Source organism: Brachyistius frenatus, unplaced genomic scaffold (assembly GCF_029030835.1).
Source record: "Brachyistius frenatus isolate BFR_SWC_R1_liver_20210118 unplaced genomic scaffold, ASM2903083v1 Contig_206, whole genome shotgun sequence".
Taxonomy (NCBI): domain Eukaryota; kingdom Metazoa; phylum Chordata; class Actinopteri; family Embiotocidae; genus Brachyistius; species Brachyistius frenatus.
Genome location: NW_027210805.1, coordinates 316,829 through 333,217, shown reverse-complemented (window position 1 = coordinate 333,217; position 16,389 = coordinate 316,829). Strand labels below are relative to the sequence as shown.

General features: G+C 43.4%; 2 protein-coding genes across 4 annotated transcripts in view; both read left to right on the top strand.

The window, feature by feature from the left end:
* The window catches only part of LOC138633084 (STE20-like serine/threonine-protein kinase), a 208,649-nt gene that overhangs the window by 15,003 nt on the left and 177,257 nt on the right, over positions 1-16,389 (top strand). The window lies entirely within an intron of this gene.
* Positions 1-16,389, top strand: part of neurl1aa (neuralized E3 ubiquitin protein ligase 1Aa) — a 74,760-nt gene that overhangs the window by 19,972 nt on the left and 38,399 nt on the right. The window contains exons 1-2 of one of the 3 annotated variants that reach the window (XM_069719111.1): positions 7,440-7,684; positions 9,928-9,971. The exons of 1 other annotated variant lie outside the window; for it this stretch is intronic. In XM_069719111.1, the coding sequence (XP_069575212.1) occupies positions 9,965-9,971 (7 nt within the window). In that variant the 5' untranslated portion in view covers positions 7,440-7,684; positions 9,928-9,964. Of the gene's footprint in view, positions 1-7,439; positions 7,685-9,927; positions 9,972-16,389 lie in introns of those variants that run through there. One more of the 3 variants, XM_069719110.1, reaches the window with a different exon arrangement.

Genomic DNA, 16,389 nt, shown 5'->3' with positions numbered 1-16,389 from the left:
AACAAACTGTTAATTTGAACAATGAAGGAAATTCGAGACCATTGTTACCTTCCATAGGAGTGGTCGAGCAACAAACATCGCTCCAAGGGCGAGGCGTTGAATAGTCAGCGAGGTCACAAAAGGACTCCAGAGTTAACCTCTGAGTATATCTTTCACTTTGGCTCATGTTCATGTTCATGAGTCCACCAACAGGAGAACAGCACGGCAGGGTTGCAAGACAGAAACCACTATTTATCAAAGACCACGCGGACGAGCCAGAAGGCCATTACAAAAGGATTTGTGGTTGGATGAGACCGAAATAGAACCTTTTAGTTTAAATAAACAGCGTTATGTTTGGGGAATGGAAAACACTGCGTTTTAGCATGAGAACCTTACCCCATCTGTGAAACACGGTGGCGGTAGTATCATGGTTTGGGCCGGGTCTGCTGCATTTGGGTCATGATGACTTGCCATTATTAATCTACCAACAAACTCTGAATTATATCAGCAAATTTTGTAAAGGAAAATGTGAGGACGGGTGTTGGTGAGCTGAATGTCAAGAGAAAGTAGGACATGCAGCCAGACAATGACCGAATGCACATAAGTTACTCTTCGAAAGAAAGGTCAAAATCGAAAAAAGTTAAGTCAAAGTCATGACCCCAATCCAGAAGAATTTTTTTTTGGAAGGATCTGAAACGAGCAGTTCATAACTCAATCAATAAATGACCAAGTACAATATTTTTGTGAGTTATTTTTTATCCACTTTTAGGACTCTGACGAGGTTTTACGTCATTTTTTTCTTTTTTTTAAGAATTATGGAAAAATGTGGAGGGTTCATAAACTTTCAAGCAAAGCTGTAGACGGTGTCGCAGTCCCCTAAAAGTTTCTCCTCCTCTCTCCTCATCGTCTCCCGTTTCTGAATCGGTCGTTACTCGTATTGCAAAACGGCCTTGCGATGGTGCTCCAGAGGATACACGCTTGAATGGGGGGTTTTTGTTTGCAGGCGCGTGCCGAGCAGCACTCCGAGACAATAGCGACTGCTGGAGACCCACGCCGCTGACCTTCCCGCCGCTCGGCATCTGCTGCCAGATCCGCTTTCCACTCCTGTACAAATCACTTAGAAAAAAGGCGGCGGGGGCCCCGTTCTGCTGTCAGGATGTTGTGTTGCTCCAGTGGATTATTACACTTGGAGCGCAGCCCACACCATAAAAAACTGTTGTGCTGTTCCTCTTTGTGTCACCGCCGGGCCGGTTGCACACGGACACAGCGCTTCATTGGACTAATGGGCCGTAAGTGTGCTCGTGTGCGTCCCCGCGTACGTGATTCCTTTCGAGTAGCGGTTGCTGTGGAAACCTCGGACAGGTCTGGTCTCCAGCTGCTGTCGAAGACTGAGGCATGCTGGGACGTGTGGTGACCGGGGGGTGGGGTGTGTGTGTGTGTGTGTGTGTGTGTGTGTGTGTGTGTGTGTGTGTGTGTGTGTGTGTGTGTGTGTGTTGGGGGGGGGGGTTGGTTAATCATCAGCCACTGGGTCAGATGCACACGAAGGCTGATGGCTGCACTTTGTCAATTTTGAAACCATGAAAACCTTTGAATTGCATCGCGGAGAGAAAACCGCACGACAACTATAAATGAGAATTTTCATTATTTGATGAATATAGCGTGCCATCATCTGTAACTGAGAAGATAGTAATAAATCTGTGCGTATTGCCAGACAGCATATGAAGACTCTCACTCCTTGTCCGGATGAGTTTGGAGCAATCAGACATAGACTGCATGATGGGTGAACATCTAAAGTGAATGAAACGTGTCCACAGCACTTTATTGATGATTGGCAACATCCAATACAGTGTCTGCGTATGATTGTGTTACTGTAAACTGTCCCTACAGGGTTATAAATAGTCAAGCCGATGCTCTTCCATGCACACAGTCCTACTCCTTCACAGCCAGACATCATTCTAATAAGTCAGCCTTCCACAATGAATGCAGCCTCAGGGCAGAGCAGTGGCAGAGTACAATAAGTAGACCCCACTGCCCTTTGTTCATTCCCCCAGCTAGCAGAGAAGCATTAAAACATACATACTCGAGGCTTTCAGGCATTATGGGCATGGGCCCTTCATTCATATGTCACGTGGTCAGCAGCACATTTGGCCAGAGGGTCAAGTCGTCCAACTTGCGGGTTAGCTCTGAGACTCTGAGGGTCAGTCCTACCAGCGTTTACCTCTGTATCCAATTGACTTAGAATAGAATAGAATAATTAATTGATATATTTTTTTGGTGTTAGAAAAATTAACTAACCCAACCATTGCTCTCATTATTCGTTGCAGAGGCGCAGGCATAATTATCATTTTATATCTATGGTATCATTAATGAACAAATGTTGATGAAAGCAGACATCTTATATTTATAAGCAACTCAAACACTGCCACAGAGCACCTGGTAAGACAGATCACCACACATACCGCTCTTATGAATACTCAGAGACTGATGAAATGGCAATAAATACAATTTAACCAACAAATATCTGCAACATAATTTGCTAAAAGATGAATAGGGAACATTTTCTGATCTGAACACAACCGTAGCTTCTGTTAGTGGCTTTGTAAACCACCACAATTGATCGATTGATTTCTAAAACAGTTTGGGGGTTTGGCTTGGTTTGCCTGCATAAAAATAACTGATACAGTTGAGCACATATTGTGGTTATGGTTAAAAAAAAAAAAAAAAAAAAAAAAAAAAAGAAGAGGTTTGGGGTCAGAGGAACGGCCACTGACAGATATTTTGTTCTGAATGGGCACAAAAGCTTTCATTGTGAAAATCCGACATTTCATAAGCCCGACCGTTCGCCACAAGCCATGAGCACAATTAAATCACATTTCAACATTCGCTACTCGGATGACAATCCTCATTCACATTGATTTGAGTATTTATGTGTTCAAGGCATATTTGCCGTCATAAATTCCAATTAATATCCTGTAATTCCTCCAGGATATGGCGATGTTGCAATCAGAGTCATTTATGCAAACTCCGCCAATATCTACAGTATTTGCAGGGGCTTGCAATTTTGAAAAATTCTCTCTGTTTCTAACCTTTCCACACAAAACCTTGCTTCATCAATAAAATACGACTCCTCGTTTACAGTCATCTCATCGTCAAAACAAAAAACCACATGCCGGGTTGCCTAGGAAGTGACAGGGTTTATGGGAAACGTGGTTTTATCCTGACAATCAGGTTGCCAATATTCACACTTCCCTGTTTTAGTATGAATAAAGTATGTGCTAAATTACATGAGTTTATGTAGCCTATATAGTTGTAAGAGACTGCATTTAGTTTCTGTGCAGACTGAATGTGTTGAATTAATCTGATTTAAAAAGCATGTATAGGTCTCGTTTTGACAGCAGCTGTAGTCTTTGTATTCTATTTTCCAGTGACAGACTGTTTTGTAAAGCTTATCATTTTATGACTACAAAATAAAAAATAAAAAGATGGAAACATTTTTACATTAGGTAGTAGTTGCTTGCAATTTTTTGACAATTCCTGCAATTTTATGAAGTTCATTTTGTGTCTCTTTTACGTCACTATAAAAGACAGTTTTGAGAGCAAATTTCAAAAGATTGGGGAACAGACCTCTTTGGTGACGAGTCAAAAACATTTGTCTGAAAGTAGAATTATTGCAGCCATGCTGTGGATCCAAGTCAAGACCCACCAATAGAAACTCTCGTCTCATCCATTACTGTAGTTCTCGCCCAATACATCCAATTCAACTTGCAAGCACAAATTTTTGGATCGCCACCAGAGAGGCTTGATTTGCAATCAAAACTTTTAGTGACGCGATAAAAAGCCGGGTTTTATAAGCAAAATTCTTAAGTCTGTGACAAAAAAGAAAAAGGAGGAATCATTTTTTTGCAATCCAAAAATGGTATTCTCAGTTTATACATTTTTTTATGTACTTACAAACTCAGTTTTGGATTGCAATGAAAGAAAATTTGCTCTCAAAACTGTATTTTATGCTGCACAAAAAAAGACCCAAAACTACCTTCATACAATTTTAGCACTAAAAAAAAATAAAAAAAATAAAAAAAAATCACAAAACTTTGCAAACTGCATCGCAATCTTTGAGAAAAAACACTGCAAAGTCAAAAAATGTTTTATCTCAACAACCAAAAAAAAAAAAAAAAACATCTGCAGCCTTTGTTGTTGTCCAAATACCAGATTGGTCTAAACGTGATTGTCAGAAAACTGCGAGTATCCAAGTGTTCATCAAACAGACCAAACCTAAATGCAACAGGACGGTTGTTAATGCTCGGGGCATTGAGACGGGGATGTCCCCCCCCCCCCCCCCTCCCCTCGAAGCCAAGAAACCATGGACGGAATTAACGGTGCACATCTATCCTAGAAACCTGTCAGAAAGGCCGTACGTCAGCCGAAGCTGCGTGGTCTGATACCGGCTGAACTGCAGCGAACCATGAGGCGCCCTCGCTTTATCCCAGTCGGTTACGTAAGGCCATTTTTATGCACAGGCTCTCGGAGATGCACCTCAATCACGTAGCGGGGAGGACTGCGGGCCAAAGCAGGGGCCTTCCCTTGTTTAAAGGTTAAGGTCCGTCGGAGCGTGGCTGCATTATTAAAACGGGAAGCAAAAAAAAAAAAAAAAAAATGAAAAAGGGTAGTGTGCAAAAGGAAAGGGCGTTCTAGCGACGCATTCGCGTACGGCACCGACGTGAAGCCGGGCGAGGATGTGCACTTGTCTTCGGGCCTTGTCCTCCGGCTTGGATCTGCTCGGTTACATGACGCGGCGGTCTGACGTTTTCCTTCCTGAAACTGGTCTGGCCGGCTCCCAGGCAGCGCTCCTTCTTACAGTCGTGTCCCGAACAGTTGTTAAACCTTAGTGCGATGATGTCACCCGCTGGGAGACTTTAAACACTCGCCAGTGTTACTTTTTTTTCTTTTCTTTTCTTTTTCTTTTTTTATCGCTAATCGGAATATCAGTCAGTCCGAGGTGGGTCGTTGTATATCTCTCGACTTGGAAGTCCTTCATGAACTCATCAAAAAGGAAAAACGCAACAGTTTTCTGTCCCAGAATCAGAATCTGATTTATCAACGCTGACAACTGCAATCAGGAGGCTCGTTCACGTTGAAGGAGTTTGTTTGCTCCGTTTCGAAAGTCGTCTTCTCTTTGGCTAAAACTCCTCTCTAAAAAGCCGAATCCTGATTTTTTTTTTTTTTTTTTTTTTTTTTACAACAGTCCGCGGAGGTGATACACGAAACCAAAATGCGGTGAAGCCTCTCGTTTGTGAGGAGCTCTCTCCAGCGACTGTCTTCACGTCGAATGTGCGCACCATGTGTGCGTCTCGTTTTCGCAAACTAAACCTCGAGGTTGCGGTTGCTGATTTCAGTTTGATCAGCATCCCGGGCGGGCTGCACTATTTGTTATGGTTACACGGTGGTGCTCGTTAAAGATGACGGGGAAATGGGGACATGTAAATATTATTACCTGCAGGATTTTGGCGGTTAATCCTTTACACATAAACAACAATGCGCAGACAGTTGTTTTACACTCAGTACAATAAAGGAGCCGCGTAACGGAAGGACTTAAAATGTATTTTCACGACGACAGCTGTCTTTAAATGTTCTCAGTACTTGTGTGCTTGCACCTTAAATGCATAACTTCAGCTTATTATGAAATATTTAACAGGGTCGTAATGTTACTTTTACCTACGGAAAGTCTAACATTTTGGGAAATGCATTTCTTCCGCAGGTTAGCTTAGCACAAAGACTGGAAACAGAGGGAAATAATTAGCTTGCCTAATGGTGAAAAAGTCACTTTACCAGCACCGCAAAGCAGTGACTTCCTGGAATCTCTTAAAGCTGCTGGCGATAATTGGTTGCTTGCAAAAGTTTCTGCTGTGTTTGCTGTTCAAAACTGATCATGACGTTACCCGTCGGATTGTTAATTGCCGTTTTGAAGCCTCCTTTGGTCGCCGCCGTCTTGGTTTATTTTCTCGAAATCCAGAAGTGACCATATTTGGACGAGCTTGGGAGGAGCTAGTGATGGATCTGACCGAGAACTCGAGGACACTATGTCCCGCCCATCAATACCGGTCTATTGGGGCCAGAGTTTTTTTTATTAAAGCCTTCCCCTTGTGGCCCTCGGTGGTATTGCACTTTAAATGTGGTCGTATTTACCGCGTACACGAGAACAGTCCGCATTCACGCCGTCGGAACTCAAAATTTTCTTTGAGCCTCGAGTTCGCTAGTTGTGACGTGTTTGCTTGACGTTTACAGAAAGGTCAGAGGTCATGGAAGTTCATGTTTGGTTGGACGTTAAGCTAATATGTTGTAATTTTAATCACGTAGAGTTTGTCTTCATAACTTAGATGACAGCCTACGTCTGAGGGAAATGTCGATCTTCCCAACTATATATTTCCTGCGTTACGTTTTCCTCGTTAACTTGCTTAAATTGTTAGCCTCTGTGGCTTCTAGACACCGTCTACGGTGATGTTACTTAGCAACAGTGTTTCAATGACTTAACCACTTGAACACCGAAAAAATACGGTGCTCAAATTCGAAGCAAGTGCCTACAATCATCCCCACGAAACGCTCAGAAACCTTAAAAAAAAAAAAAAAAAATGGCGGCAGGTTTACTAACAGGTACAGAAATAAAAAGACGCTACCGTCATCACTCATTCCGGCTGTTAACCCAGTAAATGTTAGCTCACGTTGCATTAATTCATATCTATTTTATTCACCTCCTGCTTCGCGGTGGCATTATCTGAGCGCCTGCAGCTCCGGGCCCAGAGTAAACACTGGTGTCTGAGACAGAGGGCTCTGAGGTCACCACGGATACGCGACGACAGCTCCGAGTCAGATGCCCGGCTCTTCGGGGGGGTGGCGGGGTGGGGGTGGGGGGGTCACCCGGTCTGCCTGCCGAGGGGCCAGAGAGGCACACAAGGAAGCATGCATGGTGAAAGATGGGAGTGCCGAGACTAAAGAATGTGTGCCACTTCTCTCGGGCTCCGGATCCATACTTAGCCTCAGACTTTTTTTTTTTTTTTTTTTTTTTAATTTTTTAATTAAAAGTTATGTGGAAGGTTATCCTGCATTTATTCACTCATTAACCCCCCCCCTCCCAAAAAAAAAAAAAAAAAAAAAAAAAAAAAGAATGATATTGTTAAACATCCCAATATATCTTTGCAGCACTAATATTTTATCATTTCTCTCCGTCCTCTTACCTCACGGCCCATAAATAGGCGCCCGGTGCGGCAGGGAGAGCGTTAAAAGCGCTCGGCTCGAGTCTCCACCTTCTATGTAAATGCCAGTGAGCGAGGGAGTGAGTGGGACCCGAGGCGGAGAGAGCGCTCGGTGACTGAGGAGGAGGAGGAGGTGTGGTGTGGTGTGTGTGTGTGTGTGTGTGTGTGAGGACAGGGAGGGTGAGGGGGAGGAGGAGGGGGGGGGGGGGGGGAGTTGCCTTCACGGATGTGTGTCGCTGCGCGAGCGAGAAGGAGGTGTGGGTCTCTGCTCTCTCCCGTGTCTGCATCTATTCAAGAGGGGGGGAGCGGTGCGAAAGGTTACCTTTTGGATGCAATCATGTCACGAGCGCCGCGCCGCGCTGTGCCACGAGAGCATTCTGAATAATCCGCGAATGCGATAAGAGGACACTGAAGGATTAAAGAAATGGGCGGCCAGATAACGCGAAATGCCTTTTACGGTAAGGAAGAGCCGGTTTGTGTCTTCGGGATGAATATTAAGGTTTATTTATTTATTTTTCAAAGCCCACGTGCCCACGTTTGGTCATTTCATTTTTTTATAGTGTTTTCATTCATAGGCGGCTGTTAGCAACCCCCCCCCCCTACCTCCCTCCCTCCCTCTCTCCCTCTCCCCTCCCTGTTATCAGGTACCATACTGCCACTACAGCCTATTCTTCGCTCACAGTTACGTCACTCCTGTAATTAGAATAAGGGGGTCTCGCGACGCGCAGCTGTGCCTTTTGATTGACGTAACAAAACGGGGACGTCACCACCCCCTCGCGCACGAACAAAAAGGCCCCCGTGCCTCATGTAAAAGTGTTGTAAAAGTGTTTATAATAACGCGCGGGGCTGGGAGGGTGGAAAGTTGCGGGGGTCTCCCTCTGCTTCTGCTTCTTGGCCCTGCCGTCGTGCTGTCGGTTCCTCTTTTCTTTTTTTTTTTTAATAAACAAGAACACACTGCGCGCAGCTGCTGCCTGCAAGGAAATCCATACATTGATTTGCAGTGTCCCGTGCGTGCCGACAGCATGAGGTCGGGGCATCCATCAGACTGGGGAGGGTTTGCGGCTTTTGGGCAAAAACACACCGAGCTGGCAGACCACTCGGTGTTTAATAGCGCTGATTTGTGGACTGTTGTTGATGTTTGTTCTGTCGATGCAACAATTTTTTTTAATTTTTTTTTTTAACAAAACAGTGTGGCTTCTGTGTACAAAATGTTGGCCAGCTTCAGGATTACCAATACTCATGTTGTTGTTGTTGTTTTTTAATTTTAACAATATAAACAAGTACCACCCCCTTCTGCCCCAACTCAGAAACACAGGAAGTGAAAACAACAGATCGGAGTCCATGTCTCCTGTAGTATTATTGTTATTATTGGCACGTTATGGCGATGTATGCCAGTGAAGCTGGGGGAGTTAAGCCTCGTCCCTCCCCCTGCTTTTGACCACCTGACCGTTCTAATTAAAGCCCAGAGATGAATCCAATTACCTAAAGAGGGACAGACTAAGACAGCAGGAAGAGCTCCTTTTCTCCGGGATCAAGGTCAAACACCTTGTGAACTTTTTTTTTTTTTTTTTTTTTTGCCAGGTGTGCATTCAACAAACAGCATTACCTGCCGTGACGTATTTACTTGTTGGCCCAACACGGAAATATTAAGGGTTAATTTGTCAAAGTACAGTTGTGTTTTTTATCATAGGGTCTTGTATTTTTACAGATACGACCTTAAAAAAAAAAAAAAAACTGCAGCTACTCATCATCATTTGACATTACTTGTAAAAAATTTTTTTTATAATTACAATATTTAACCAGTAAAATTAAGTTGTCCAAACATTTTCTACGAATAAAATCCTGTAAAAGTGCAACTGTTTTGTAGAATCACCATCTTTTCACTCAATACCTTAAAAGGCAAAAGATGCCACTTTTATATTACTAACACAGCCCGGTTAAAAAAAACAAACATCAGTTTTATAATCACTAGCGGTGACGTGTTTAACAGAAAGCCTGACTTTTCATGGTCATAAAATTTCAGTGCAAAACTGATTGATTTTACCGACAAATTCTTGTAAAAACAGTCAAGTTCTTTTTCTTAAACGATGCCATCAAATTTTAAAAGTCACGGAATGTAAATTTTTACAATGTTTGACACTGTTTTTGAATAATCGTGAAGTCTGTGTGAAATGAAATGAATTTAAAAACATTTTTTTACAGTGCATGACATTTTGCCAGATCGGATTTGCGCTCTCAGTGTTAAAATCCTGAGGTCACACTGTTTTAACAGTTCATTTACTACGAACCAAACGTTAATAATCGTCCTTCAGTTTTCACCGGCGGTCACGTATGTCGCTGTCATTTCAATGACAATTTGAATTATGTTTACGGACAAATGTGCAATTACATTTTTATGTTTGAAAATAAATGTCCACATTATCTACAAGTGTAGTTAAATATGCATTTTTTTTTCTTGCACAAAACATGAAGGTGGTGAAATATACAACATCTGTGAACATACTGAGGATTGTAAATGAGTCCACGTTTTTTTTTTTTTTTAATTTTTTTATCCCTCATTGTGTTTTCATGCCGCACAATTCTACTTTAATGATCTTTTGTGAAAGTGACATTTCATTTTACATTTCATACGTTCATAAAGGTCCTCTCTGTGCTCGTCTTCATCATCACTGACATCCGTGTCAAATCTTTTTCTCAATAGAACTTTTTCATGGCGGACCGCTGGGACGTGTCGAAGCATGAAACGTATGTGTGCATGATTTCACTTCATCTTCCAGAGCTCTGCTGTTCTGCAGGCTGAGATCTTAATATTATCTATGTACTGGGATGGTCTTCTATGGTTATTAAAGCTAAAACCTCGTTCTTTCATTCTCTCCTGTAATTCCGTCTCAGGTACCAACGATTACTCCGTCGCTCCGACTCTCGTCAGTATTTATTCTGCGTGACATTGATTGATTGTGTGAATTTCATAACTGGTGCTGATTTTTTTTTTTTCCATATTTCCTTGGACTGCAACTTGAGCACGTCCCAACTTTGGAAAGAAGTCAGTAATTTAATAGAAAACAGTGAGTCAGAAATTGATTGTTTGCCTTAAAAAGACACATTTTTTTCGATTGTATTATGCAATGCGACTAAAAACTTTGGCTCTCAGCAATAAACATTTCATTTCTTTGTGTTTTAAGTACCGAGTGATTCGATTCTCGAGTGATATCACTTGAAATTAACACCATGATTGACACATTTGCACAAACATCTTCAAAGTAGATATTTGTTTAAGCATTCGCACCGCGCAATAAACAGGAAGTCATAGATTTGGTGTCAGACTAGGATTAACATTCAGTAGTAAGAACTCTTTACTTTTAACAAAACTTTTCATTGTTTTGGCTTTTAATAACTGTCGACTGGGTTCAGTTTAAATACATCAAACCTTGCATCTCTGACAGATTTTTTTTTTTATGTCGTACACAGCACAGACTGTAATTAAAGTGGACGTAGCTGTCCGGTCGGAGAAATGAGGCCAGTGCAAGAATGCCTTCAACTGCAATACCACCAGGGGGCCACTAGGTGCCGGCTCCACAAAGCCTCCATAGACTCCCATTCAACTTCTCTCATTAAATATGAAGTCAATAAATGTTTTCCATAGATTATGGCGTTGTTAGCTAACGTACTTCCATCTTATGAGTTTGCTGTCCGTCCATCTGACAGTGGACCCGTCATTTATTAAATATTAGGCCTCAAAAAGAAAAATGTGTTTGAGGCGTGTCCGTTTGACAGGGCTGTCGTTCAGTCAGGGTTTCGCAGTGAGTGGTTGGGACGTCACTATTGGTTGGTGCTCGGGGTGGAAACAAATGAGGTTTTTTTTTTCCTTCTAAGCAGCAGGTTCTGGGTTGTTTTTTACGGCATTTTCATCAAGTGCAGCTTCGTCCTCGAGTTGAGTTACATCGGTTGAAAGTGAAACCTGCGAGTTCGGTGGAAGCTACCGGCTACATCCGTGTTTGGTTGAACGTAAACAAACATGGCGAGCAAACGGCAACTGACACCACTTGTTTTTTTTTTTTTAAATTGAGTAAAGTTACATTTGTAGAGGCAGCCTCAGAGTATTATGGGTAGGCCGACCGCACTTTGAGCAGCCACTCATGAACGTTAAATATCAATAAAGCTGTGTGACGACGGCCACTTACTTGCATTTAGAAAGGTTTTGTTGACAACAGAAAGAGTCTGCTAATCCCAAAAGGGGAAGAGGAGAGGGTTAAACCAGATCTAATATTGAAGTACAACAGTTGCTATGACGACCCGCAGCCATTGATGGAAAGCATTGGATTCCTTCTGCCGCTCGTTTCTGGAACAGAGAAGCTAAATTTAAGGATGTAGACAAACGCATCTGATGTTTTCTTCTCTACTTGTTCTTCCTTTGAGAAAAAGCAGCTGAACTAAACTTCACTAAACTGGAAATCCACCGTCCAGGAAAACTGTCCCTGTTCTTAATACACATCCTCACTGTTTACAGGTAGGCTCGAGGACGGTGCGACTTGCAGTAGGAACAGATTACGCTTTTCTAAAATTGCACCTCTGCGGGCTGCTGTTCTCAGGTGTGAAGCACCAGAGCACATCCAAGCGGCGCTCTCGCTGGGTCGGTTGCATAATTGGAGTCTGCCGAGTGTGTGGGAGCTCCACTTCTGTGCTCCCGATTGACTGAAAGTGGGCCAGTGTCTGAGGCCGGCTCGATGGGAGCGTCTGGCCCGCGCACGAAGTGAAACTGGGGGGCGTCCGGCGTCCGAAGCTAATACCGAGCAAGAGGGACCCCAGGGGAAGAAAAAAAAAAAGTAAAGACTCCTAACTTCACGGGAAACGCCTCAAGGTTACTCGAAATAAAAGGCAGCTCGGGGTTATTAAAGCTGCCACCGGGTAAAACACCTCCTCCTTTCTCTTCGCGCGTTTCAGAGCGAGGAGCTTGACGGACGGCTTTAATCGAGCCCGGGCGGTTGCTACGGAGCGACACGAACACATGTCTCGGGGTCAGGTGGCATCGTTCGAGAGCGCGTCAAGTCTCCGCCTGACTTTAAAGTTCTGAGGGCCACAGTCTGTTCAGCTCGATCGTGTGCATGCGTGCAACCTCACGACCGCTCAGCCTCGAGGCAGCGCCCACGACCGACCCAGAGAGGCGGCGTCGTGGCTCCGCCGCGCGCGATATTCTTATTTATTGATCGCCGTTGTGTAATCCTGCCCGTGAGGAGAGCGGAGCGGGGAGACCGGTGGGCCGCTCGGGGGCCGTGACGTCAGCCAGACTTCATCACATCCACCGTCTCGCCTTTCACCGCCGGGTTCATCTCAGACTGAATTATTGATAGCAGAGCTTCTCTAGAGTAGGTTGAAGCCAGCCCGGGGGCGGCGGGGCGACTTTCTATAGAAAAGCTAGTTATTGTGTTATATGCACAAACATGTTGCTCTATACTGCCGTGGTCAGGCAGTAGAGTGTCACAGGTTTTGTTACAGTTTAAGTACTGAACTCTTTTATGATAAAGAAGATGTCGAGCATTTGCAGGCTGCAGTTTCTCTAACGTGAGCACATTTTCTCTGTTTTATTCAAATACACAATTTAAACAAGTTATTTCTGTTGGCCAAAACAAACACTAGTAAAACATCAGGGAAACATGTGATGAACATTTTTCATTGTTTTGTTTAGTTGTTTTTTTTTACATTTATGGATTAAGAGGAAAAATATTAAATTAAAAAACAAACACAATATTGAAAATAATCTTAAATTGTAGCCCTACATTCAACCAAACAGTTACAGTGTTAGCCTGGTAGCAGCTACTTCCTGCCCAATTTTTTTTTTTTTAAAAAAATGCTTCCGTGTTTCCTTTTGGCCAACTTTTATTGTGAAAAATGTGCAGGAATTGTTCAGTTTTAGTCAAATGAATTCAAATGAATAAGTGAAACTGCTGCAGAATTTATCCTAAGTAATCTATTATTAAAGGTTAAAGTACACAGTATTTATTCCTGTTTGGCTGGTTTACCTCCAGAATTTTGGATGCTCTGCTTTTACGTTGAAAGAAATATGGTTTTCCTCTCGTCATGACAGTTTCAACCAAAACTAACGTCGTCATGACAGCAGTTGGCTCTCATGCGCGCATCTGTAACCAGGTTTAAGATGAGATAAGTCAACCTTTTTATTTAGTTTAAGATAAATCTGCTGTTTTAATTGACATTTCTCGCAGTTCGCTGTAATATTTGGAAACTTGATCCAACATGACAAATTTAAACTTGTTTCGCTACAGCAGCATAGGTTAGAAACATGCAGAGTAAAACCAATTAAATTGACAGAATAAAATTAGAGGTGGTAAAATATAAAAATGTACAGTATGCACAAATAAAATAAAACAACAGTCAGCAGTAGTGCAGATAAGGTGTTCTGTTTTTAGCCCTTGTTGCACTTTCTATTTTTAATATTTCATGAGGCCATTTTGCATCACCGCACTTTGTTCCTGAAGAATAAATTCAAAAAGCTCAAAAATGTGGGTCAGATTTGCGTCCTGGGGTTCGACCAGTTGCGAACCGCTGATCTAGAATAAGCAGATCTCGATTTTTAGGATCATCTGAAGGTGCTCTGAGCACTCTCATTATGGAAATCCCCCACACCCCCTCAAACCATGCAAACATTACCATGGGCACGAGTCATCTATCAACTCACCGACACTTGCCCAACAGATCTATCTCGGCGTTGCCTAGCAGCACATCGGGCCCCTTTTGTTTGCCACCGACATAATGAGCGTTGCGACGAGTTCCCGGTACCTGTCCCCAGGTAAAGCAGCAGCCTATTGGGTTTCTGTGCGGCATCTGTCACACGCGTAAGGTTCTTTGGAGATGAGTAAGAGGAAGAAACGTAATACCCTGTGAACTATACGCCACAGACGAGCCGTGAGCTGCTGCTCGCTCACGAACCGTGACATGTAAAGCCTGTGAGCCCGAGCCGCGGCTTTTAAGCCTAAATGCTAATGCGTGTGATTAATCGTCACTATTATAGCGTGATTCATTTCTCGGTTGGTGTTAGATCGGGCTGAAATGCCATTTCGTCATGAGTCAGTGGGATTGAATACATCATCGAGACACTGCTGTGTAAACATCATTAAGAAGTTGCTTGTCATTGCCCTCCAGGCTTGTTGGCGGTGTTGTAAATGACTCTGTCAGCGGATCTACGGGGAGAAAAATATCAGATAAAGAACCGGAGCGGGAGCATGTGCCACCGGTAACGTGTTGTAAATGAGGAAGTGCATGCTTTTTACCTTTTAGTGCTGGTAATGTTTGCAAGGGAACAACATTAGCATCGAACCTAAAAAAAAAGATCACCTCATGTTTATACGAAACACAGCAGTATATTAACACTCGCTTACTTTAAAGTCACCGTATTTCAAAAATACAAATTTCCACTGATTCCACAAAGCAGGTGGCGGTGCTACGGAAACTCTCTCTGTCAAAACTTGAAGAAATGCTCGCAGCCTGTATTCACCAAATGTGCTGTTTGGATGTCAGTTTGTGATGTCACAAACTCCCGCTCATGTCAGCGCAGCCCGCTGTCCAACCTTTTGTGTGCTGACTATAATTATACAGTGGAAAACTGAAGCTGGGAGGTGCAGTCTGCGCACCCGGGCTCGGCTTTTGCAACAAGACCGGAGAAAACCTGTGATTGGCCTGGGCGTGCGTCGCTCAGAAAGAGTCAGCCAATCAGAAGACAGAGTCGTTGATATCAATGAGCCTTAAAGGTACAGACACAAAACAGGCTGCTGTTGGTGGAACTGCAGAGAAGTTATGAGATGTAAAACTATACAGGATGTTTTTTTTGATACCTGAAACCATAAAGCTATGTTTTTATGGAGATCAAGACTGCAAATAAAACACAGGAAGAGTGTAGAATACGGAAACTTTGACAACTACATAGTAGTTTATTCGACGTTACAACCTACACTAGTCTGCATGTCTGCATGCATGCCTTAAGGTTTCGAGATGAGTCGCTATCACGGATATACACGGGTCATGTTTATGTGCACTTGTGTTTTGTCTAAAGTCTCCCAGGATGAGCTTCAAGTTAAGCCGGGCTTTACATAGCAACGAGAGCAGGGAGTGGGCTGGCATGTGGGCTACCTGTGGGCTCCGATAGGCCGCTACGACCGAAATGCCGCAGACCCCCTCGTGTCTCCGCGGCGCTAAAGTTAGGCACAGCGGCGGAGATCTGGGTCAACGCTATCTGCAAATACCACTCAAGGTTTTGTTGCATCGTACCTTGGAGACGCAGGAGGCAGGTCTGCAAGCGGAAAACAAAAGGCAGAGAAGGATTCTTCACACGGTCGATACAGTATCTCGTATATGAATCAGTGCGGCCTGGAAGCGCCGAGCCTCATTCTAAAAAGTATAATACAGCTCAACTGAGAACATTTAACGATGGAGAATGAGCTTTTTGCTGTTGTTCCACCGAAACCAGGAAGTGACTTGCCTCCCAAACAACAGCAAATATTTGAATAGTTTTCTCCCACCCGTAAAATCCGATTTGCATGGTAAACCACTTAGCTGATGCTTGCTGAGTAACGACCACAGAAGATAATAAAAAATTAAAAAAAACTGATGCGCGCACACACACAGCTAACCCTTTTATTTAGCATGATCTGCAGCCGAATGAAATGGTGGGAGATTAGCTCGCTGCTCCAGAGATGTTCACTGGGGTATGACAGGTATTAGCTGCACACAAGCCCGTGTGTTTTGTGATGGGGGGGATTGAGTCTGTCGTGCGCGTGTTGTTATTAGCGGGATAAAGACCTCCACACTCCGGAGGCAGAGGAATACAAGCTTTTCGCCCCGATTGTTCATCATAAGACATTCTTGACCTTTTGGCAAAATGGCTTTTGCGAGGCTGTTAAAACCTTTTCCCATATCACACATGCATAACGCCGGCGCACAGGTTTATAAGAGGCAGCTGTCAGATTGATGTTAACGGGCTCTGAGGACAAGAGCGTGCTTCAGGATTTTTGTGCTGCTGAGGTAATTGGAGGACTGAGAGCAGACATTAGGCCTGAGGCATCTTTGTTGTGTCTGAGAACTTCAAAACTCTGGATCTTAAACAAGAACTGCGAAGAGGGGAAATTATTTGTTTTTGACCAAATGAGTGGAGCAT